The sequence below is a fragment of the Glossina fuscipes genome, unplaced genomic scaffold (genome assembly GCF_014805625.2).
Source record: "Glossina fuscipes isolate IAEA_lab_2018 unplaced genomic scaffold, Yale_Gfus_2 90, whole genome shotgun sequence".
In the NCBI taxonomy this organism is placed as follows: Eukaryota; Metazoa; Arthropoda; class Insecta; order Diptera; family Glossinidae; genus Glossina; species Glossina fuscipes.
In genome coordinates, this window is record NW_023998444.1 from 107541 (window position 1) to 134024 (window position 26484).

General features: G+C 33.5%; 1 protein-coding gene across 1 annotated transcript in view; it reads left to right on the forward strand.

Moving 5' to 3' along the window:
- The first annotated feature begins 3084 nt into the window (after window positions 1-3084).
- LOC119638480 (putative uncharacterized protein DDB_G0289263) overlaps window positions 3085-26484 on the forward strand; it is a 45969-nt gene continuing 22569 nt past the window's right edge. The window contains exon 1 of the mRNA XM_038035287.1: window positions 3085-4732. Within this exon, the coding sequence (XP_037891215.1) occupies window positions 4537-4732 (196 nt within the window). The 5' untranslated portion in view covers window positions 3085-4536. The remainder of the gene's footprint in view (window positions 4733-26484) is intronic.

Below are 26484 nucleotides of genomic sequence, written 5' to 3' on the forward strand. Positions count from 1 at the left end.
ACAAGATTTATTTCATAATTTCTTAACAATGAAAGTAAGAGTGATCGGAGTATACTATCATACGACCATTCATTACATAATCCGCTCTTCCGGGACCTTGACAACTATTCGCATGTGAAGCCCAGTATAATTATAAAGCCATAAAGTTCATTGGTGTATCGTTTCATTTGAGGGTCAGAAAGTGGGTAAATTTAAAATAGGCATTAAGATGGCTTACCGTATTTCATATCTGATAAAGCCTTCACCTACATTCTCAAGTAATAGAATGTTACAATACCCGGGAAGCTGCCGATTAAAAATTTTTACGTATCCCGCACTTGATTTGGCGGAATCGTAAACGTATTTGTCATATTCCTGAAAAAATGCCGCAAGATTTGATTTGAGTTCAATTTGTAATCGCAATTACAAATCGGAATCACTCAATTGTTCTAGTCTCTCTCTACATTTGATCTTTTCCGTTAAATGCTGTAATTGAATGCACATAACTTTCTCAATTCCTTTACACCCATGGTGGCTACAATTGGAATAATTTCTTCTTTTTTTTTATATTAAGTTAAGATGTACCAAACCAATATATTTGTGGCTTATATGTCTAGATTTATTGAATTTATTACATTGTTTTTCCTTACGTTTTCATCGAGTCTTCTTTGCTTGTTGATTTCGTGTTCGATAGCATTTATATATATTTTATATGATTGGAATACTTTTAACACATTTTTTAAATTTGTTTACCAATAGTCGGCGGGGCTATTATTAGCAAAAAATCCTCATCTTGGTCACGGTCATACTTCGTCTAATGTAACGTGCCAAAGAGGGAGCAGCCCTTTCTCACCTTCTAATTTATTCAATAAAACGTCTGTTGTACAATAGAGAATGGATTAGATGGCGTTTGAAGCATTTCTTTCGATCCTTTTTGAATCTCAATTAATTTATCTTTGCTCCATTTTTAACGGATGCGAGCTCTGTGGACAAAAAAAATACAGAGAACGCATGATATCTTTGTTTACCTTCGTCTTGGGGTAGAATAAGACTCTTTGTTCGCATGCGAGTTACGAAGAGAAGCATATTCATATATAAGCATATTACTCGTAAATACCATTGAAATTTTGCTTTTTTTTTTAAGCAATCCATTGATGACGCATTATTGAACATTTGGTTGGATCGTCCTCAATGTGATTATTTCATTTGGAAAGAAATAAATTTACTAGCATTCGAATGGAATAGGCGTTTATATTAAAAATAGTACTTATAAACATATGTTTAGTTATATGAAACGTTACGAAATCACATATCGTACCTGTAGTGGATCCACGCCTTTCTTATTTACTTACGTACATTGTTATCCAAAGCCGATTGTTTGGAGGTATTTTTTTCACATTAAAATGAATTAAACAATATTTAAAAATTCATTTCGTGATACGTTCTTTTTGTTATGATAATTTTAAGGATGAAAGCAGTTTTTACGATATAAAAAAACTTTTATTGATAAAGATCAACTGCTTCTCAACTTTAATAATACTTCGGAAATTTCGGATTTACTATATTTTTTTAATTTTCTTAAAATTTCTTTTTTCTGTCTAAATAAATGGTATTTTTTGCAGCATCAATGATCAAAAAAAACAACTTGCAAAATGTTTCAATTAAGAAAAAAAAAATGACTGCCAATTCTACTCTCATTCATATATATACATATACATTATTTAAAATAAATAAAAAAGTAAAAATCACAATACTGTTTAAAATCCTATTTGAATAATCTAATAGGCATACAAGCATTTCAAAGGAAAAATATTTGCATTGTCTCTCATGTCTGGGTTATACGAAAGCCCCCTGTAAATTTATAACAAAATCATAAAATGCTAAAACATCCATAAGAAAAAACACATTTCACGCGGATAATAAACAAATTGTATGCTATTGTAAACGAAAAGTCTCTTTACCTTGTAATTGCTTTTGCCTTATTCGCACGCACAGATAGTTCAATTGTATTAGTATTGTATAAGAATATGGCAAAAAATCAAAAAACGTAATCTTGTTCAGCGAACATGTATTGCAATAAGAAAATTCACAATTCTTGTTCTTGCTCATATATTTTACAATTCTTGTTCTTGCTCATACAATTTTTACAATCCTTGTTCCCTATGAGAATTATGAAAAGTGTTCGACACCAGTGTTGGCAATCATATTTTTAAAAAAAAATTATAGGTTTATACTCAACGTTTTTTTAAGAAACTCTAAATAATTTTTATAAATTAAATGAAAATCTTAATGTTTATTATTAACAATTGAATTGATATGACTAAATTAAAATTTTCCAAAAAAGAAAAGATGTTTGCCTTAACTGAATATTCGTAAAAATAATTCCATATTTTCAACACATAACTGATTCATTTTATAATGCTTTTTTATTTTAAATAACATTCTTATGTAAATTAAATTAACCAGTTTCACAATTGTTTTAATTTTTTTTTAATTTTTCAAAATTTAGAAAAAATGACCATTCTTCGATTGCTGATTTCGTCAATTGCTGATCTTATTGCTGTTATTTCGCAACAGTGTGTAAAATTTGAAGGGTAACGACGTAATTGAAAGTTAGCTTTCATTTTCGCATTCAACTGTTGAGATAAATAGTTGGAAACCAAAGCGAGGCGTAAAATTTTTATACTTGATTAGCCTTCCTTCATAATTTCATTTAACTTATGAAGGAAGATTATTAGAAAATGGGGTAAAGAATTATCATTTATTAGAAAATAGGGTAAAGAATTATCATTTATTAGAAAATAGGGTAAAGAATTATCATTTTTTAGAAAATAGGGTAGGCTCCCACAAGAAGAATCACATTTGTTTACGTGTCTAAAAACCCGTAAGTGTTAAACACAATTGACAGCCGCACAATGTTTTCTACTTTTCATGATTTGTTAATTCCCATTAACTTTTGCAGTCTCAAAACGAAAAATAGGAATAACGATCCATTGTGTTAGTCCCCTTAAGATATAAAAATACGACTCTGCATGTGTAAAATAATTATGAGAAGACCAGCAACTATATTTGTTCAATTTTTCAGTTCAGTCGGAATTTCATCATCACTGCGTGAAAAATGGAGCGGTAGCTAAAGAAAAGTAAAAGACAGCGATATAACGCAAAGAAAACGGCTTTTGTCCGCTACTTTCAGCGAATTTTTATTTTGTTTCAACGCAACATCAACAAGAATTAACAATAACGACGTTAATCAATCAACCAACTATACCAAGCCCTAATGCCAATCCGCACTCTATTTACCAGGAAAGAACGGGAAAAAGGTGTAAAGTAACAATCTAGGATCCAGAGTATTCTTTAATCAATCAGCACACCTACTTTTGAATGTATGCGTGTGTGAGCAGATATTATCCCCCCGATAGAATAAATTCGTATAATTTTTTTTCTGTAATGTGTGAAACAGCAGATGGTAGATTCTCAGGAACTATCACCACCAACAACAACAACAAAAGTCAGATCTTAAGCCAGGATTTCTACAAAGTATTTATTTGTACTACAACTACAGCTCGGAGCTTGGAAAAGTACGAAGTTGTATGCGAAAGCAGCAACTGCAATTACATGCGCAGCGTTCATCAAGCGGCTTATTAGCATCAATTTATTGTTAAAAACTTGGACACAATATATAGGATTTTTGCCATTGCAACAAAATATTTAAACGGTCGATTTAGTTGTAAAAAGAAGTGATAGAAAAACTCAGGAAAAAAAGCAAAAATTTCTCATATATAAGCACTGCGCAATTTAACAGCTGCTATCAACGCAACAGCGAAACATAATTACGTTCTGCACAGCGCAAATCAGCCAAATCAGTAGCAACAGTTTCCGTATAGAAACGCAAAAGAACGCAGATTTTGTGGCCAACAATCCTGGAAATTTTAAAAGGAGGAAAGCGAAATTTTCATAATTTTTCCAATTGAAATTATTGCAGAATTCTTAAAAAGTACACAGTAGTGTGTCTTGGCTTTTTTTTTGGGAAAATTTACCGAAAAACTTCGACGTTTAACATTACAGCTATGTGGGTGCCACCATTTTGAAAAACGAGAGAAAATAAAACACAACAAGAAAGTTTAAGAAAAAAAAAAAAAGCCACACAACTGCAGTAAATTGAGAGAGACATTGTGAAACGAATGTGCAAAAAAAAGCTAGAGAGCCTAAGTACATTTACGTCGTAAAAAAGTGCATTGAACGAACCTTGTAAGCAGTGTTGTATTTCGTTTATTGAATGCCATATTATAAACGGTGAAACGTTGTAAACATCGTTGGTTAAGCGACCAGGGGGGACATGAACGGAACAGTTTTTTTTAACGCAATTGTGCCAGTTTTGTTTTTATTATAGTGTTTTTACCGGAAAATTTTAAAATAAAGAAAAAAAAAAAAAACGCTTAAGAGCAAAACGTGTATAACATTGTGTGATTTGCAAGAAAAGACGTGATTTCTTTTCTGTTTTTATTTTGTGTGAGCTATTTAAAGCAAAATTGAACAAGAGCGAACGTGTTAGAAACTATGGTTGAACGAATTCTAGAAGAGAACATCGCCACAGAAAGTGGCAACGGGGGTAGTAGTTACGACAATTCGAATAGCATTGATAATATTAATAACAATATCGATACTACAGTTGCTGAATGCAATGACGGTGGGAACTCAATCATTGCCGCTAATGCAAACGAACCAGATAAAAACAATTGCAATCAATTAACAGGTAAGCATTCTATGTTTTTTTTTCCAAAAATATTAATAAAATGCAAAAAAAAAATGCCATGAAGGACGGTAATTTCCTGAGTAATGTTATCAACAACAGCAATGCAAAACCAAATCATTTTTCTTCATTTAATATTGAAGAAAATATTTTTTCTAGCTTTATCTATTCATTTGAGTTGGTGGATTTCAATATTCAGTCCTTCTACAAGAAAGATCTTACTGTTCCTTAAGTTGAAGATGCATTAATTTTGTCATTTCGTCTGATATACTGTACAGCATGGGATGCTTCATTTTTTTATATGACTTTGAATCAATATAGAATCCAGAAACTTCGCCGGTTAGAGAAATCAAAATAAATAATTGTTTAATTACTTATTAAAAATATTTTTAAAGCATAGTTGCTGTAGTGTTTAATCGGTATTTAATATGCATAACAATATCGATAATCAAGAATTTTAAAATATTATGTAACAACTAGAAAAAACACGCTAGTGGATCCTGGGCTACCATCAAAAATTCTATTGATCAAAACATGTCACTGTACAAAATTTCCACAAAAAAGTGGACCGGTCCGAACCATTTTCAATAGAGCTCATCTTTGGGCCCGAGCCTGTGTATCAAATTTCTTCAAAATATACCAGTTTCTTATAGAAAGACATCAGATTGACACTCAGGCTTAGATAAGATTACGATTGTGAATCGATCGATGTAATTAGGCCCTTCTGTATATTACAGGCTGTAGATTTAACACAGGGAAACAAGACAGTATCACTTGCTGGATTGATTTTCCAAATTACATTCGAATTTATCGGTTTAATAGAAAATGAATCTATCTCAAGCCTTTCTAGGTGTCGCAGAAGTCCGCACAAACTTCACGTATCCCTTTGTATCACAATGTACAATGCAGGGTGAAAGAGGCGAAAAACTTATATCAAAAGAAGATATTTGACAAAATAGAAAATAGATATCAATTTTATATTATAACCTATTTTCTGGCTCTTTCTTAGGATTCTCTTACTCTTATCTCTACTCTTTAATCCTTGGCCCTTAGTGTGTTCGTTTAGTCTTCTGCACTGCTGTTCTTTTAATGTAAATACCTTACGATAGCAATTAAGAATTAAATAATAAACGATATCGGCCATATAATAATGGGCTCGAAAAAAGAAAAAAAAAATATACGTAAATGTAAAGAAACTAAACAAAATTAGTTATATTCATTCAGGCAGATATTGGCTGTACAAAATTCGACCTAATATATATGGCGTGCAGCTTCTTTGCTTATTCTTAATACCGGTTTTTCAAGGAAATTTTATTTTTGGTGCGCTCAGTGGCGATATCTAAATGCTCTTAAAATATTAATGAAAACCCATATAAATAAAAATGCTTACAAAAGTGCAATAAACGTCATGAAGGTCATATTGGCATAGTAGTCACACAGTTAGCGAAGCAGACAGGCAGCCAACGCTAGTCAAGCAAACAATCAACGAGCCAAGCAGTCAGCCAGCCAACAACCAGTTCAACTTAGCAGCCGTGCACATATGTAGAGATATGCTTGTCCAACGTTAATTGTAAATCCAAAAAAAAAAAAAAACGAAAAAACCAAAATAAAAAGCTTCTCTTGCTTTATCATTACAAGGCAATAGGAGGGTGCTCTTTTTCCCTCTCTTATTCGTTCATGGTTCAGTTGGCATGGTGGTCATATTTATAACAGATTTGTTTACATATGTAATTTTATCGATTTTTTTTTTTTTTTTCATTTGAAAGAAAATGTTTTTATAACAATTGCGCTTGTTGTTTTTGTTAAGATTTCGACATATAAAAATACATGAGTCATATGTATGATTTTCCGTGGACTTGGACTTGCTTCAATAATTCGATGATTGGCTAATAATTTAACAAAAAAGGGGGGAAAAAAAACTGATTAAATAATAGATTACAATGTTAACTAATTAATGGATTATAATGTTATTGATGATAACCAAATAATCAGTTTTTATTAGTTCACCTCACCTATAAATTATATTCAGTATGATATATGATCTTTTGATTTTATAATGATTGGAAGAAAAACTTTTCCTTTCTAAAAACAATATTAGTAGCTTTTACCATAAATTCCAAGCAAGTTTGCATTTCACATAAAGATTTTTATGCAACTGATATCCGGATAATTTTCCATATGCTAATCCGTTAAAACGGCGGAAATATTTTGGCACTGGATTAGCATGTTTTGTCGATAAACCGAGAATACCCACCACTGAAGAATGGGGATACACTCCTAAAGGAAACTTCGGAGACCCCACACAGCATATATATTCCCGATCAGCGCGAAATTCTGAATTGATTAAGCTATGTCCGTCCGTATATGGTGTTTGTTGTTGGCATTCTCCTGGTCGGAAAGATCAAGATATCAACTTCAAATTTGATAGAAACATTAAAAGTTTTTGCACGCAGGTTACTATTGAAAAAGGGGCAACTTGGTTCAGAGCAGAAGTCCGCATTGGTACGTAAACTGAACGAAACTCTGCTTTTCTTAACAAAAGGTTGACGGTTCTTGCGCGTTACTTGGAAAAAATTATTAAAGCTAAAAGGCTGAAATTTTCTGCATTTACTTTACGAAGCTCTTGCTCTTACTCTCTACGCCTAAAAATGGAAAAAATCGGCCTTGCCCACGGAAAGTTCCAAATGATTAAAATTAAATTCTTTCATTTTTTTGAGGTAAAGCAAACAAAAGAGAATGCTTAAAACTACTTAGTATATTTCTCAAATGGATATACAATGTATGCATATAACTTAGTTAATTCCAAAATGAATATGGTAGACACCGTGACCTGGTGGAATAATGTTTTCTTTTAATAATTTGATATGGGTATCAAATAAAAGGGCTTAGAGCGTAGAATACGAAAAGCAAAGTGTATTAAATCTAATTTAATTGTGATGGACGTCACGACATGGTGGACAAATTTTTTCTGAAAAATATCGTTCATATTTTCTTAGCGGAAAGTCAAATATAAATAATTTTTTTCCGTTCACCTTTTGGTGACAATAAAGCGGCGCTAAAGTCTTTAGTAATGGCGAATATGCAAGATTCGCTTCCAACCGAATATAACTTTCTTACTTCTTTCTTTTTGAAGTCATTTATAGATATTCCACTTGATATTTTAGTTTTCTTCTTTTTTTTGATTATCTCTGTATACTAAAACGCAAGAACAGAGAGGAGATATTCTTCGGATATCAACGCGAGCAAGATAACATTGTATTAGATCTCATAAAATCGATTTAGAATTTTATGCTGACTTGCATATCTGCTTTATGAGATATATTGGAATATTTTGCTATATCCCTTCTATTTTTTTTTGGCAATGGATAGGAAAAAACAAAAAAACAAGTAAATAAAATGATTAAAGGAAACAAGAGAAAATTGGTCGCTTATCCTGATTGCTTTTCAGCCCTTATCGGAGAACGATGGGCAAAATGAAATGATGGCGAAATTAAATTTCCCTAACGTGATTTTTATAAGCACAACATGCGCTTTGTGCTGGTTAACGGTAAAGACTATATTTCGGTCTAGGTTTTCTGTATTATTTTTACATTTATATTGTGTTTGTTGTAATGTACATCGATGTGTTCTGGATTGCATCAGTCTTTTTTCTTTTTTTTTAAATAGTTTCTAGCAATTACACCACTGCAGGCGTGGATTACTTGTGTGTTGGCGTCAATTCAAGTAATAGTTTTTTCTCCCATTTGTTATTATTGCTCCTCTGTCTTCATGATTTCGATATGTAATATTCTTTTTTTGTTTTTTATTTATTATTGTTATTATTATTTATTTATTTATTTTTCTCTGTTTTTGGTAAGAAACGTGTAAACATTTTATTAACTAAGGCTAAGAGAAATTTATCACAAAAATTAAGTTTATTTAAACGTGTTCACGGAAAACATTAACTAAAGGTACAATTAAATTTTCTATAAATTCAAATATTAAATACAAAATTATATGTTTTGCTTGTCTTCATTTCTTTAGAAAAGTGGCTTGTTTTAACAAAACTCTTTAATTTCTCTTTTTTTTTTTTAAACGTAAACCTGTTTTTTTGAATTACAAAAAAAAAAAAAAAAAAAAAAAAAAAAATTTTTAAAAGGTTTAAAAAATTTTTTTTTGAAACATATTAAATAAAATCTTTTTGTATACGATAGAGAAAGAGCAGCGATTGCATAAAAAACGTCTTGGTTCCTTAGAAAGGTGTTTTGATAACTTCACGAAACGAAGTGGAAAAATACTTTCCAAACAAAATAAATAATAAAACAAATAACAAAATTTTAGTCGAGCAAGGCTGACCTTTAGACACCTTCCGCAACATCGCCTAAGATGGCAATTCATTCATTATACACTACAACACTTGTGGTACAGGTTAGATTAAGTTAGTGCGGACGTGGGGCTTAAGATAGACCCACCTTTTATTATATTGATCAATACAGAACCATAATTTTAATTGGCCTAAGCCTGTTTGTCCGTCCGTTCGTCTTTTTCCTGTCCATGTAAAATTCCATTTAAGCTACAGATCGCAAATTTTTGAAATATATTGAAGAAATTTGGTCCAAGGATGAATGCTATTGAAAATGGTTCGGATCGGTCCATCTTTTCAAGCTCTCAGAAGCCGTTATATGGGGGAAAATAGCAATTTCTAAAATTTCTGATCAAAAATGGCTAAGTAGTAATATTTCGGCATTCAAAATTGGTGTGAAAGCTTTGGAGGGGCTGGGGGCAATTTTTTGAACCCGCTATCATATAAGCGCTCTTACAGAATGAAGAAGCTTTGTATGGTGAAGAAGTCGAATTTACAATATTTCATGGCGAAAGTGAGCTCGTAATAGCAAATTACCAAAGAAATCTACTTTACCGAATTTGGATCATGTAAGTCTATTTGTTGAATAGCACAGCATATAAATATTCTCGTGGTACGTAAACCCAAAAAGGTTAATTGTTAGTTTTTTTTGTGATGAAAGTTTGTTTATGATAGTAATTAAATAAATAAATTGTATGGATCTAATTGATACAACTTGGGTCTATTTCTTGGCCCCACTCCATAGAAGATAACTCATGTAATAAAATAAAATTTATAGAAGCGATTCAACAAAAAATTAACAGTAGCGAATTTGGATCACGTATGTCCATTTTTTCTGAACCCCAAAATTTTTTTATTGATAGAAAAACCGAACCTTCCAATACGCGCGCTTTCACAACAATTATTGTTTTGCGTGCATTACTATCGCAGCGAACGAACAAGTAGACTAGGCGAAGTGATGTAGGGTATGTAATAAACGGCGTTACCCCAGTCTAAGGTCCTTACGTGTTTTCTTAATAATACATCAAAAATGATGCATAAGATTCATAAAAACTTGGCTCACTTTCTTTTAGGATATTTAAAGTGCAAAGTTAAAATAAGCCTGAAAAGGGGCCCACACTTCGGTATTAGGGGTTAATGAGAAGTTTTATACTCAACTTTGATAAATGAGAGAATATTGGGTCAATCGATCTTTTACTAAATTTGATCAATTTATAGAAAGGCATTGCATTACAAATTTACTTAATTTTGTTGTTTTCACTTCTTAGTTCGCTGTCTGCCGCCTGTTAAAACGTGCAAAATAAGTAAGAAATTTTTTCTCTTTTTTTGTTAAAATCATACGATGTTTTGATTTTATTTTCTTATTATTTTATTGTCTTATTCTCCATATGCGCAATTTTTTTATTTTTCGTTTGCCCTTCATATTGTACTTTCTATCAAAATTTTTATTTCTATCTATGTGTGCGTACGAGCTGAACTATCATGGTTTGCTTATTTATTTAAATGAAGCTCTTCGAATACTTCTTTCCGTACGTACATAAGTGATATTTAGGTGTTTGTTTGTTTGTTTGTTTGTTTGTTTGTTTGTTTGTTTTCTTCTTCTTCTTCTACTCAATTTCGTTTTTGTATAATCACATTACGTGGCCATACCGGCGAAACATTCTCTCCCTTTTCTCTCGCTCTCTCTTTTCTTTTCCCTTCTCTTACATATTATTCTCTTCTTTATTTGATTTCATTTTACATTTATTCGCGTTTATTATTATAGGCTATGCTACCTGTGGTAAGGGTATATTAAGTTTGTTCGTATATATGCAACGATTTGAGATAAAATCATCTTTTATTGTACTAATCGATCTTATAAGTGTGAGTCTGTCCGTCCTGCGTTTTTATATTTAATCTCCCGATCGTAACTTTTGAGATATTTTGATGAAATTTGGTACATTGACGTGCTTTGACGTAGGGGTGAACGCTATTGGTGGAAATTGTTCGGGTCGAACCACTTTTTCTCCAATTGCGCATTTGAATTACATTATAATACCTGACACCGCTTATGGAACAAGACATATTAAATTTGTGTGGGCGTACGTAACACACAGAACAGCTTAAAAAACTCCACCACTTATTATACCGAGCAATTCAGAATCGTTTTCTTCGACTTCCCATATAATGCTTTGCTCTAAGAAGTCTTTGTATATGAAACAATATTGCAATTTTCAAAATTTCTTTATGCAAGTCACTAAGTAACAGTATTTGGGCATATCAAATCGGTGTGAAAACTTTGGACCGGCTATGGCAATTTTTTTGAACCCCTTCTCATATAACCATTCCTACGATAGCGGAATCACGATAAGGCAAAAAGGTCGAATTTCCAAAATTTTATGATGACAATCCGCTTATTTGGGCCCACAGGTCTATTTTTTTTGGATATCACTGCATATGTAAGGATTCCCTGGGGGCTAATTGTTAGTGTTTTGTGATGAAAATTTGTTCATTAAAGTGATTTGACATAAAAATTAAATGGATCAACTTCCCCTCTACTCATAAGATTCCTCGCTAGTAGTAATACTTTTAGAACAAAATTTAATTTTTGATATTTTATAATGAAAATTAACAATGGGAAATTTGGATTACATGGATCTATCTCTTAGACCCTAACATGTTAAGAGGTTATTATGAAAAACGAGGTCTTACATGTGGACAAACCTATAATTTCTAGCTCTTAATGACGAAAACTGAAAAATAATAACATTTTTAGAAAGTAAATTAAGTTTGCCAAGTTCCGAGCAAGTCATGTAACGTTTCGGTCCTCCTCCAATCTGCGGACTTTTATGGAAAGAGTAAGCCTTTGCATGAAAATAATGGGTAATCTTTAGTGTATGGGTAAATTATAGTACTAGGCGATGCGGTGTAGGGTATCTAGATGTTAACTTTGCCCGGCTATAGTGTTCTTGTTTGTTTAAAGTTAATTTTACTCTTAGTCAGAGGTTTTATTTTTGTTTTTCTTTGAAAAAACGGCAAACTATTTTTAATATATTACTTATCGCAACACTTATATAGAGTTACATATAAATAAGCGTGTGTTTCTCGATCAACGTTTTCGTGTAGGCTTTCGTCCCTCCGTCCTTTGCGTAGAGAATAAACGTGAGCATTTACAGCTTAAAAGGTTTTATTCTTTTTCTTGATTATTTTATTGCATTAAGTCATTTCGTAATAAACTTGGTTCCGGTTCTAGTAAATATTAGAATTACATATCAGATGTTGTCTCTTCCGTGAGGGCACTCATTAAACTGTTCGGTAAAGGGTTAATGTGGATTCTTGTTACACATAAACACATCTTTGCACGAATTGCGTCCAGTTATAAGTTTCACAAGAAATTATTTTCATAAGTTATTTTTTTGCGATGAAATTGTGTTAGACGCTGTTCTGAGTTCGTGTTTGTAAGAGGGGCATGGGGAACCATACATTACAACCTAAAGGATAGATGTAGCTAAAGGTTCCTTTCTGGTATAATAGGCCATGGTTTTATTTGCACTAATTGTAAGATCGGTAGTTTAGGATTTTTTTTTTTTTTTATGCTCAGCCAGTCACTGGATATCCTCTATTAGTGCAGGCGCAATGGTGATTAGAAAGAGTTATGGGTTGCGGAGGGTAGGTCCTCCTACTTTAGTTAGTTTAGTTTAGCTTGAAATTTTGAACATGAATTGAAGGACTTTAACATACTCCCGGGTTTTCCTACGTAGTTTTAACAAAGCACAGCATTAATCATCATATTCTTTAGAAATGGTTATGAAAGGAAATTTTATATATAAGGTATACAAGGATATATTAAATGCGTGCAGATGTAGGCAACGCTCAGAATGATTTGAGATAAGCTCATCTCCTATTATACCCTTCGATTCAGAATCATTTTTTGTATAGATCTAAGTTTGTCTGTCTGTCCGTCTGTCCCTATTGTTTACTTAATTTCAATCTACTGACGGCAACTTTTAAGATATTTTGTTGAAATTATGTACACCGTCATGTTATGGTCGAAGGACGAATGTTGCTGAAAATGATTTATATCGATCAACAATAATAGCTAAGTCATCAATAAGTCATCAAATGGATAACTTTATTCATAACTTAAGTGATGTAAGACATTTAATGGCTAGTGGCACAGTATAACGGTTTCACTTGTTTAATTTGATTTTTCTGATCGTTCTACGTATTTTTGACGATAGATTTTTTTATTCTTTATTTCTGTAACTGTATATGACATTCGGTGTGGTAGAAATGTGTACAATAATACTTCTCTGCAGAATTTGGGTTTTTAGACTTAGATACTAATTTCCATTATAGGCAACGTCTTTGGACAAGATATCGTTAATATTTTGAATTAGACTTTAATTTCCATCGTAAGGCTCCCCCTTGGACCAACGAGCGGCATTATGAAGAATTAGAACTTCATTTCCATCATAGCGTTCTTCCTTGGACTAAAGATCACCATTACCCTGAATTAGACCTTAATTTCGATCATAGAGTTCGTTCTAGGGCCAAAGATCGGCATTATTCTGAATGAGGCTTTAATTTCGATTATAGAGTTCGCCGTTGGGCTGAAGATCGGCATTATTCAGAATTAGAGTTTAATTTCGATCACAGAGTTGGCTCCTGGGCCAAGTCGGTATTAGAATTTAGAATTTCCATCATTGATCAAATTAAGATAATCCATGATTAGACTTCAGTTTTCATCGTAAGTCACGTCCCTGATGCAAAACATGTCAATATGTTGAAGTATATCGAAAGCTTAAGTCGAGAAAAATAAATTACTTGGATTTACTTGGAATGGAAACTAATGTCCATTTCTGTCTTCTGATCGCTTTCAATTGCTTCTGGATGGTGCATTTATCCGCCATAACTGTGGACAAGGTACAACGGAATTCTATGTTGTATCTATTAAATAGCTTATATTATCCCGAATGTATGCTTTTAAGAGATATAGAGAGTGCGCGTAGAAGAAGAAGAAAACCATGTGCTTCTTTTCCTCTTTATTACTATTTGCTAAATAAAATATCTTAAGTATGTATTTTTCTCTACAGAATTGTTATTCGTTTATTTTGCTCGCATCTATCTACATATATATATATATATATATATAAGAGAGAGAGAGAGAGAAAGGGAAAGAAAGAAAGCAAAAAACTCTCTAAATAATAAAGCAATTAATAGTTTGGTAATAAATTCATAGTGACTTACTTATGAGATTACCTTATCTATCTATATATATAACTTGCTTTTCATGATAATTTACTCGATTACTTAATAAATGTAAGTTCAATTATTCTTAAAAGCGATATATACATATATATATATATATATATATATATGTAGATTTAGATTTATATATATTTATATATTGTCTTTTTGTACTTCTTCTTTCCCGTATAATAGGAGACCTGTTTTGGTGGTTGCTTTTGCTGTTTTAAAAAAACACACAAGAAAAAAAAAACCTTCGCACACACAATAAGCGAGTGTGTTATAGCTTTTAAAAACAAAACAAAAAAAAAAAAAAAATAAATAAAAAGAACATTTTTCAAATTTCTAATGAGTATTATGCGGCGTATTTTAAACATATGCAGACAAACGTTACGGCGAAATTAAATTATTTATTTAATGAATAAATCATTCGCAAGAATTGATAAACACGGGTCGTTGGTGATTATAATTATTAAAAATTGCGTAGAAAAAAAAAAAAAACAAAAAAAAAAGTGCTTTTATTTATCTCTATTTTTGTTGTTTTTTACGTTATCAACGTATTTAATAAACCTTCAATTTTTTTGAGTTCTATGCTGTCTGCTAATGATAAGCTTATAATGCGTGCATATATATACATGTGTGAGCATAAGAAACAAGCAAACTTTAAATTGTTTATTTATTCGTTATAGACTACCGTAGGTAAGTAACGCGTATCGGTCACATATAAGGTCGTCAAGGATGAAATTTTTAAAAATTTATCTTTTTTTATTGTTTGTTTGCTCAATATATCATCAAATGTCAACGAGTAGTGCATTCGTGAATTCAAATTTCAATGCGGTAGACTGTAGCCCCTATCGGTCGGTAGCTGTAGTAAAGAACTCACTCAGTAAAGTCAGAACACTAATCGCTTGAGCAACCAGACAAGAGATAGAGAGTCGGCTGCGGTCAATCCCTATGGGAGATATCCACCGAGGGATTGGTCATATTACAAAAAAAAAACAAACATAATAATGCATAGCCTCTCTGAAATGGATCCGGTTCAACGCTGGCCTTTAGTTCGCTACAATGTGAACCTTTGATTCTTGGCAAACGCGTGACTCATTTACACTTTAACCGTTTAGGAAGGCAGGCAAGAGATAGGGCGTGGGCTGCGGTTAACCATTACATGTTTGAGAGGTATTCCCCAGGGATTGGTCATACTAAAAAAAAACAAAAAAAACACAATAATGCATAGCCTCTCTGAACTGGATTCAACTCAACGATGGCCTTTAGTTCGTTATAATCTGAACCTTTGCTTTTTGGGCGAACGCGTGGCTCATTTATGAAATGTCGCAAACCTATTTTTAGACACTGGCCACTGCGTCGTAACATTAGAGTCAAATACATTTTACTGCACTATTAATGTTTCACGTACTTTGCGTAATGTTTGCCGTAGTTAGTTCCCCGCAAAGTACAGCAAAAAAAGTTTCTTTCAACAAAAGAAGGTTCTTTGTCAAGAGTTCGAGAATTGTTCGTATGAAGTTCGACCATTTGCGAGGCTACAAAAAAGAAATCCAACGGCGAAAAATCGCACGAACTTGATAGTCAAATCGTGTGAGTAAAACGTGAGATTATATGTCTGGAAATTTCTCGCACAACAACGTCGAAATAATGCGCGCTGTGTGGGTTGAATCGCTTCACGTTTTTGTCGTGTTCTCCGTAGGCGCCATTTGCAATATGGTTCTCATTTGCAAAAATGATATTTTGAATCCATAAACCATATCAAAAAGATCTTTTTTGAAGTCGAAGGTAAGGCCTTTTTTTGCTGCCATGTTACATGCAACATATACGAAGCGTGGCCTCGAATAGCTTCATTATTTCTGCAATAAAAGAACAATAGTGAACGCATATGCCCGTTTTTGCGGGTGTCTGATAAAAAAGAGAAATTTATTATTTGTTTATATTATTATCCCTTTAAAGAGTTCGGAGATCCCACAAAGTACATCTGTATTTGTTGTGATCAGCATCAAATTCTGAATCAATGCAAGCATGTCCATCTGTCCGATTGTCTGTAGGAAGTATTCTCCAAGCCGCAAAAATGCGACATTGAAAGTCTTTGCACGCGGATTGGTATTGAAAATCGACTAAATCGGTCAAAGGACACGCCTACAAAATCACGTAAACTGAGAACATCTCTGTTTTTCAAAAAATTTTACTATATATATTCAATGGGTAATGCTATAGCATCTATACAAAAATGGTAAAAATTGATCACGCCCACCCAATACAATATTATAGTATATCAATACTACTATCAATTTTTTTCCAATACCTTTATAACGTATAGAAGCACAGTTAAAAGCCCCACGAAGTTGATAAATTCTTGGCCACTATCGAATGCGGAATATTCCTAAGTTTGTCCGATTGTGCGCTTGTCTATCTGTCTGTCGTAAACATTCTCCTGTTCGTAAAAAAGAAGATATCGGTGCCAAATCGGTCAAAGGACACTCCTACGTAAGAGAAACTGAGGACACCTTGACTGTCCCTGTTTATTCCGCCTTGCCCATTAAGTACAACACATACATTTATATATAAATTTCAACTTTTATCCCGAAAATGGAAAAAGTCAGCCGTGCCGCCTAACTTATATTGTAGAATAAGAAAATTTCCTTTCCCTTGCTTTACGACAATGGTGATAGATATGAAAGATTCGATCACGGCCGATTATAATCGTTTTCTCACTTTATTCTACATTATATCGTAAATAAATCGTTCATATATAAAAAAGCTTCGTATAACACGTTTTCAATATAGTACGATACGAATTGACCGTGTTATACGAGGGAAACCTGTATATATTGAGTTTGCTTGTTTCTTTGTTGTTATTATCGTAGTCGTGCTTTTGAGACTAAAAAAAAAAAGAGAATTTTTTTTTTTTAATATGAACAAAACGCATGGGTTTTGTTTAGTTCGCGTGTTAATTTTGGTTTTTTTTTTTTTAACTTTTTAAAAATTAGGCTAAAAAATAAAAAAAAAAAAGGAAAAAAAGGAAAAAAAAGCAAAAAGCCAGCCACATATATATACATAATATATGTATATATAAAAAAGTATAAATATAAAAACCGGCAAACACTGACTGCAACCAAGCATCGTAAAATTGTGCTTTAAAATTCTGAATAATTAATTGGATTTTTATTTTTCCTTCACATTAAATACGAAACAACTGCTGCTGAAAACATGACCGGTAAATATTTACGTTTAATTAAGAAAAAAAAAAAGAAAAAAAAAAGAAGAACGAAGGCAATCAAAACAAGCCAAAAAGAAAACAAAAAAATGAGCTATGTATGTTCGTCTTTATCTGAATCTTTTTTTCTCTTCCACCAACCAATTTGGTTTTTTTAGTAAATATATTTCGAACTTAAATGAGATTTTTTTTTTTTTACGTCTTGAAGAATGCTTCATGATGATTAACATAATTCACATTATCTATTCGATGAGTATATATCTGTGTAGGAAAGGGCGAATAATAATAAAGGAACACAAATGAAAGCACGGTAGTGAGACGCGGTCGGCTATTAAATAAATACTTTGTTTAATATGACTTTTCAAAATCAGGCCGTATATGGAGAACGGATGGAAAGGTGCTCCGTTCGTCCTTGCGACAAATTTCGTAGCGCTAGGGTGCCATCCACCTGTACAACTTGGACTCTGGCGGCCCTTAGGCCCTTAGTTTATAGGGATTGTCTAGCTCGCCAGGCAGCGTGGGTTACGCTTAATAATCCCCGTGGCATGGGCCACCGTGAGGTTAAGCCTTACAGGCAGGAACGCACGTTAAACCTATGCTGCAATTTCTGTACAACCTGTAGGTTAAACCGAGGATTACGTGAACGGACATCAGACGGGCAGACAAGGTTAGATTATTTCGGAAAATAATTATGGATCTATCAGTTTAATAAAGGACGGTATCTCAAGTTCATCTGGATATTGCACAAATTCGCACAACCCGTTTTACGGCAAGTGGAGTATAAAATAGAAAAAGGCAAAGAACTAGAAATAGGATTACACGGACAGGCAAGCTTAGATCGATTCAGAAAGTGGATCTATCTCAAGTCCTTTTTGGCTTTGTTGCATACATTCAGCACACTTTTGCATCATAAGGGATGCGTAGGTGTGTGATGTGTGGCTAACCAGAAGACAGCCATTCGAAAACTGAATTGCTGGCATATGGTGGCTCGTGGCAAGTCTTGTCAACGTCTCCGGGGTATCTACTTGCGTTCTTGCCGTGAGGCTTTGATTCCGCGATACTCGATGAGTGTCGCCGTCTCGGAGGTGATTAGCTTATGAGTGAAGACGAACTTCATTTGACACTTGGGCTTTTTTATACGTATCAAACATATGAGTGCTGCCCTGACAGACGCTCGTTCCCGGACAAACGCTCTGTGCGAATTTGTTCTTGCGTATTCAATCTACATCGGATCGGATCTTTGTTGCGGAACACAAGAAACTCGCAGGTCTTGTCGATATATGTCTCTGGACGTTCTACTTGCTTTCTTGCGGTGAAGGTTTCATGTGACGATACTTGAGGTTATTAGTCTTTTCCGGTGAAATCGAGTCTAACGCGATACTTGTGCATGTTTCCTGCAATTTCGAGCAAACACAGACACCGTGCACTGCTCCCACAATGCAGACCAAAACACAGAGCAATCTTTGAAATTTGTAACAATCAGCAGATTACTCAACAGTTGAGCGTAGTCGAAATTGATAATAGAATATTAGGAAATTCTTCCTCTTCCTTCGCCGATTAGCCAGCAAAACTTTGGCCATTCACTTTATTTCATTTTCGGCATTAACTTGCAAGCTTGCGTATAAAAAAGAACATGCATGAGATAAACGCAACTCTTCCGGAAAGTCATTACTTATATCAGATTTTTCACCCTGGAAGCATTGCATACTTACTCGTTATTTATATACTTACATTTTACATATATGCACAAACAAACATATGAGATATTTTCTTAGTCTAAAGAAGCTACTGAAGTGAATGATGATAATACACTTGTGTTTCTTTTTATTATTTAAGCATATATGTCTATACATATATATATGTAGTGGCGTACAAGTATATTATTATACATGCATACTAGCATATGTTATTTATCTTTAATATACATTTGATTCTTATTTCCTATTTGTATAGATTTTCTTTTGCGCCGTTCTGTTGCTCTTGCGACTACCGGTATTTCTGTTGTTTTTGTGCATATATTTAACATTTTATGTTCTTTTTATGTTAATTACGTTTTTCAGTAAAAAGAGATATATGAAAAAGTAAATCTAAATATCATTATGGTGCGACATTTTTAATTGTTGATCAAAAGCTTATATGCGTTTCAAGCGACATTCGAAAGACATAGTATTTTGACTTTATTCCATAGCCGAGAATGGTCGGTATTTACGGATCTAGAATATTTAGAGCTCAAGAAGAACAAAGAGTAAAATTTCACATCTGTAAGTGTAGCCGGGTGGAGTTAAGGACCGCGAGTAGTAAGTCAGCGTTCGCGAGTTCAAATTTCAATGCAGTAGAGTTTACTTTTTTCGTAGCTATATAGCTATAGTTCATGTTCAGTCGGTAAAGGCATAACACGCACGCCGATTGAGCACACAGATCCACTTCAAACTACCCACTTTGTCACCGTTACACGAACAGGGAACTTGCCCTGAGTAACATGTATGTAAAAAAAAATATAAATAAATAAAAATGAATAAATGATGCTGAAGACGCAGCCGGTAAATGTGATTTTGAGATTGTTTTGTATCGAAGCGAATCGAAAAATTAAAAGTATTCGATCTCTACATACGCACTTTTGCTTATCAATCCCATGTTTTTTGGCGAAAGTTTGTCCATACCACACCCCTATCGAAGAACGAAGGAGAACTCATTTTTCTAAACTATGTCCATCAGTGAATAAAGTCGTTTAAAATGTTAAAAAAGTAATAAAAAAGAAAAAACAAGTAAGAAAGTAATATTCGGCAGGTGCCGAATTTCACATACTCATCATCACGTCCATCATAATTAAATTATATCTAACACTCTTTATATCATTCTACTCTCCAACTCCTTCCATTACATATCGAAGGTATTTTTAAGAAAAAATTTTTCCACTAAGTTGTAAAGTTGACAGTTAATTTAAAAGTAACACACTTAGCTGCTCGCATTTTACTCTTCAACTCTTTTTATCTGATAGCCCTCTCAACGTTATTGTAACGAAAAAATTAGTTCACTATGCCGTGACATTATTTTGGAACCAACACACTAAGCTTTTCGAATTCTACGCTCCAAGTTCTTTTATTTGATATCCATCTCGCTGGAACAAATAATCCACCAGATCGTCGGGGCCTCTACCGAATTAACCTCTTTTTAGGTAGATAATATATCTTCGTTTGAGGAATGTAACAAATTATTTTAAGCATAAAAAAGTGACAAGCTTCAAACACTTGTAACTGTGGATGGACATGGCCAATTCTTCCAGTAGTAGGGTGTTTCGTAAAGTAAGTGTGGAAATTTCAAGCCTTCAAACTTTGATAATTTTTGAGTAAAGAGCAAAAACTGACAAATTTTTCTGAAGACAAACGCATTTGCGTGCAGTTTACGCTCACGTGCGGGCTTCTGCTTAGACCATTTGCGCCCGTTTTTAATACCAACCTGTCGATATCTTTATTTTTGTGGTCAAGAGAATGTTTACTATACGCGGGACAGACGGATATATTTAAATCGATTTATAATTTGATCCTGATCAAGAATTTTTGGGGCTTGGTAGTACTTCCTTCCGGGCGTTGCAAACGTTTTGACAAAGTTAATGATCGCGATGCATGCGAAAATGAAAAAACACTACGAACTAGCGGGTAATTTGCAATGAATGCGTTAAGGTGGAATATATTGATTTCGTATTTGTTACGTCATTAGAACAGATTTGCATTGAGACCTTGGCTATAAATTAAGCATTTTATCAATATATTTATAGTGCGATTGAGTGAACTTGCTGGCCTAATCAAGCGAAAATTGCTTTGATAGATAAATGCTATCAAATATTTATTTAAATAAATTTAATATAATAACTTCATCATGGCTACCGTTAAGGGCGATAAAAATGAATGGTAATTTTGTGTGTATATAACTATCACACAAATATCGTAACGTTATTTTTTATGTTTTAAAAAGAAATTGCGTTTTATTTTTAAATGCCTTTTGCTACATTTTTTAGATCACAACTGCACATTAAATGCAAAAAAGAAAAAAAAAAAAGAGAAAAAAAGAGAAAAAACATTTCTTGTCTGTGCATAAAATTGTCGCCAAAATCAGTCATCCGTTAATAGGCGCTACAGTAAATGAAAAACTATGGTCGTTTGTTTTTTTCTTTTTCTTTTGGATTATTCATGAAAATGGAGTGTTTGACGAGAAATTTAGCGTCTTTGGGCGTATTGACTCCACCTCTCTGTAATATATAATAATTTTGCGAGTTGTTGTTGTCAAAATATTACACATCTTACACGCCTAGTTGCTTATTCTTTACTTCCATTATTATTTTTATGTGTGATGTGTATGTTCAAGAATAACAAAAAAAGATGATTTTTTAATTCTCTCGGAAAATATTTATTTATTTATTCGTCAATATCCCTTCTATATCCTCCAAAGTGAATCAATCCCCTTACAGATGACATATGTGTCAGGGTTTTTCCAATTCTCGATGCACTTTTCATATGCCTCCTCTGGCAGAGCCATGAGCTCTTCCATCGATACGATTCGCCAGTTCCGCGTTTTTTTTTTCGTATTATTTTACGCGAATGGCGCATAAATTCAAGATAATATTCCTTATTGGGCTTAAGATCGTACGGAGTTCTTGCTACTGCAGATGGTCCAAACCTTCCGAAGGACACGTCTGTTGTATAACACATTGTAAGAACATTGCGGGCAAGGCCGACCATTAAATACCCTACATCATATTGTGTAATATATTTCTTTATCTTATATGAATCTTTTATAATATGGGCTAATTTTCATGACTACATATTAAAACTTAGACTTTTCTGCCCTACAAAGAGTCAATTTTCGTGAAAATCTTTTTTAGGATTGGATCCAAAAAATAAATACCCATTATAATATAATTTTCATCATGAAGCATGGAAGCATTATACCTTTTTGTTATATGAACTTCAGTTCTCATTATAGGAGTAGCCATTTAAAAATTGCCCCAGTTGATCCAAAGTTTTCATACCAACTTAGAATGTCGAAATACTACTACTTAGTCACTTTTGCCGAGCGATTTTGAAAATTGCAATTGAGAGGTTGAAAAAGTGGGTCGACCCGAACCATTTTCAATAGCGTTTTTTCTTGGGTCAAAACACGCCAAAGTGCCAGATTTCATCAAAATATCGTTAAAATCGCGACCTTTGGGTTGAACACAAATTACATGGACAGATGGACGGACAGGCTGAGATCAACTCCAATTATGATTCTGAACTGATCGGTGTAATAAAAGATGGATTTATCTTAAGCTCTTCTGCATGTTTCATACGCCGACGCTAGCTTAATATAGCCTGTAACACAAGTGGCGTAGGGTATAATAAACCGGGGAACAACAACTAAACAAACAACCGGGGAAAAAAAAAATTCAAGTATTTCTCATTGCTCTAAACGAAGCTAAGCTCAAGAGTGTTCTATGGGTGATTCTATAGTATCTGTGCAAAGACGGAAAAATCGGCCATGCCCACGTAACATTATTATAGAGTATCGAAATTTCATTTTTCTGGTCTTTTTATTCATTATGTAACTTGTTTTTTTCTACACCATGGTAATGGATATAATAGGTTTGGCCATAGTTGAATATAATTTTCCTACTTTTCTACTGTCTTCCACTTGATACTTTAGTTGTCTATGCTTTTTGCTGTTAATTTTTTTTTTTTTTTTTTTGTACGGATTTTATTACTTTTTATGTTTGTTGGCCGTCTGTCGACGATAAACATTGAAAATTATTGCCTCTCTATAAATTTTAATTTCGTTTGCTTCTTCTACCGGGGACTGATTTCATTTCAAAAAACTACGCAATAGTGTCTTGAAATTACAAAAAAAAAAAAAAAAGAATAGTTATTTATCTAATGTTTGTCGTAATTGTATTTGCTTTCTCCACATGTCTATCAATTTACTTAATGTTTTTATTTTGGTTTTTGTTGTTTTTTATATTCGGTTACCGATTACATAATAATGATATGTTATCTCACTAACAACGTAGGCACAATAATTACAAGATCACGTATGGCGAGAGAGGAGTGAATTGAGTTTGAGAAGCCATAACGTTTATATATTACCTTGTAGGGGATAAGTAATTTTTTTTTTTTTTGATATAACCAAGAAATCAGAAAATGTCCTCTGTACGCATAACACGGTGACGGTCAGAAGGAAATGTCTCACTTTATATCCAATAAAAACACTTCTTAAACCTTATAAATGCAAAAAGGAGTTCGAAATTTTCCTATTCCTGCACCCTGACCTACCTACGATCTTTTCTAATATAATTGTGGCCTACGTTTTCGCTGAGTTCAATGGATGAATATCGAATATTCACGTGAAAGAAATGAATAGAGAGAGAGAGAGAAAAAATAGAGAGGTAGTCGTGCAGATGAATTGAAGCGAAGCGAATGCATTAAATATGATTCATTCAGTTGTCCATCTATAATAATTCGATTAAATATCGTGTGATTAGCAGCTAATCAATCTATGAAAAGCTATCCAAATCCGGGTCGATCCAGTCATATGGAATTGAAAGATATCTTGTTTTAAAAAACATTTTTCCGGTTACGCATAACCTTTCATATTTTCTAAATGCAACTCTGTCGAAGGAATTACCTAACCTTGTGTTGTGTGAAAGTACAATTTTTTCTAAACATGAATTTGTCGACCGATACCCCTAGACTTGTTGGTGCACGTAAATTCATTGTACATCTTGTAAACTTGTGTGTAGATCGCGTAAACTTATTTTTCTCATTGCCTCTATTCAACTGCCCTGCCACTGTATTCATTTTCTTGTGGGCATAAATTTGTGCGTACGCAGACGAACATTAAGGTAGGCGCCCCAATGTGCCAGTCTATTTAATAAATTATATAAATACTTCCACTTTACAAACGAAAATTCGCAAGAGTTTTTTTTTTTCACCAAATGAGACGAACCAGGGATTCAAATGAATGCGACATGTTTTTTCAATCACTGCTCTTACCATGTCTTTCATCGTTGAGATATTATATATATGAATACATTTAACAGTGTCAGAAGTCATTTCGCCATTCGTCCGGTACGCGCTTATTATTCGAATTTTTAAAATGAAAATTAAAAAAATATTTTAACTCGTTACCTTAGGTGAATGTCGAGCGAATATCTCTCTTCGCTCAATTTTTCATTTTCACTATTATTCAGCGGATTGGTTTTGCCTGCCTATCCGTACGCCAATGATTTTCTTTTCACTATTGTTCTCTGATTTGCTTGTGTCTCTTCGTACGTCAGTCTATTTTTACTGTAGTTCTGCGGATTGTTTCTTTTTTTGTTTTGTCCGCGCTCCAATGATTTGCGTTTTTACCCCAACTCTCTGATTTGCTTTTATCTGTCCGTACGTTTACCCTTTTATTTTTATCGTTAATCTCAAGAGCATCTAAGTAAAGATATCGTTTACAGTCGATTCGACTTAACGAGGTGACTGTGTGTCAACCTCTTTAGCAATATGCTAATGCGAAATTAAGTTGTAATAAAACGACTCGATAAAATGATAAGAATATTTTGTAAAATTTATTATTATGGCAAAAACACGTTCATTATAATTACATTTTATGAGATCTAATTTTATGGGATCCAATAAACACGGATAGACGGATTGTCATACCTAGTTGGCAGGTTATCTTTCTGTGCGGATTTTTCTCTAGCAAAATCATTAGAAAATTCAGTTGTTAACAGAACAGTGACTGTTGCAGGGTTTCCAATAAATTTGCTTAAATGCTTTCCTCATACAACTCAAATGTAACCACAATGAGGATTCATAATTCAAGGTCAAGGAATCCAAATGAGGGACATGATAGAGTTGCTAGGATTCATTTCTCCTTCAAAACTTGACAACAAATCGAAAAATGGCGTAATCGCGGCGATCAATGTAACGAAATCCCGGCATATTCATGTCTGATCGAGTTTAAGTTTAAGTAAAAATTGCGATTGATTTTTTAGTCGCATAAAATTGGATTTCAAGGCCAAAGTTAAAAAACCAAAGAGAAATAGATTAACTTGACAACTGTGACTATTCATTAGGTCTAACAAGAAAGCAATCGAGTTTTCTTGATTGAGAAAGTAGATGGATAACATAACGTGTAAAGGACGTGCTTATCTAAAGTTGTGTTCCTGGCAACAAAATCCATCCACAACATATGTCGCGACGTAAAAATACTCGACGATTTTTGTGCCGATAGTGGCTTTTACGATTTTGAGCGCTAGAAAAGGTTATGATTTTGCTGCGAACCCAGGCTACTGCATTTGCCATGCAGCTCCAAGACCCGAATAGCAACATATTTCATTATGCCGATGATTTTCTGCTAGTCTCGGTCGGAAAATTGTTCAACAAGGCTGTTGAAAACCTAGCTTGAAAAGCAAATCATTAATTAATTCTAGGAAATATGCGTAAAGTTCAATTTACATTTTAAGCCAAGCAAAATTAGGACTAATAAAATAATCAACCTACTCATCAATGGCGTTAATGTCAATCAATGCACGTCCTTTAAACTCCCTGGTATTATCAATTCCAGTCTAACCTTTCTGCAATCATTATGAAGGCGCTTAACCAACAAACACACAGATCTCCGCCGAAATAAAGCCCTTACTATTTACAAATCTTTGATCAAATCATAAATTGGCTTTGCACAATCAACCATCTGCAATCTGTCGCGGTACATGTCCAGAAATAGCCAAACATTTGAAAGCCGACTGCGCGTCTCATACCCTTCACCTCTGAGCACATTCTGATAGTAACCTTTGGTGAACTTCCTGTCGCTGAAAGAGCGCGCCATCTGCTACCTCCCAAGAAACTAATCGAAATCTAAGCGATTAGAAGATCGCCTCTCTTCAACAAAATTGCCGCTTTAGGTGACGTAATTTCTTTGTGTTGATTCCTCCACAAATCT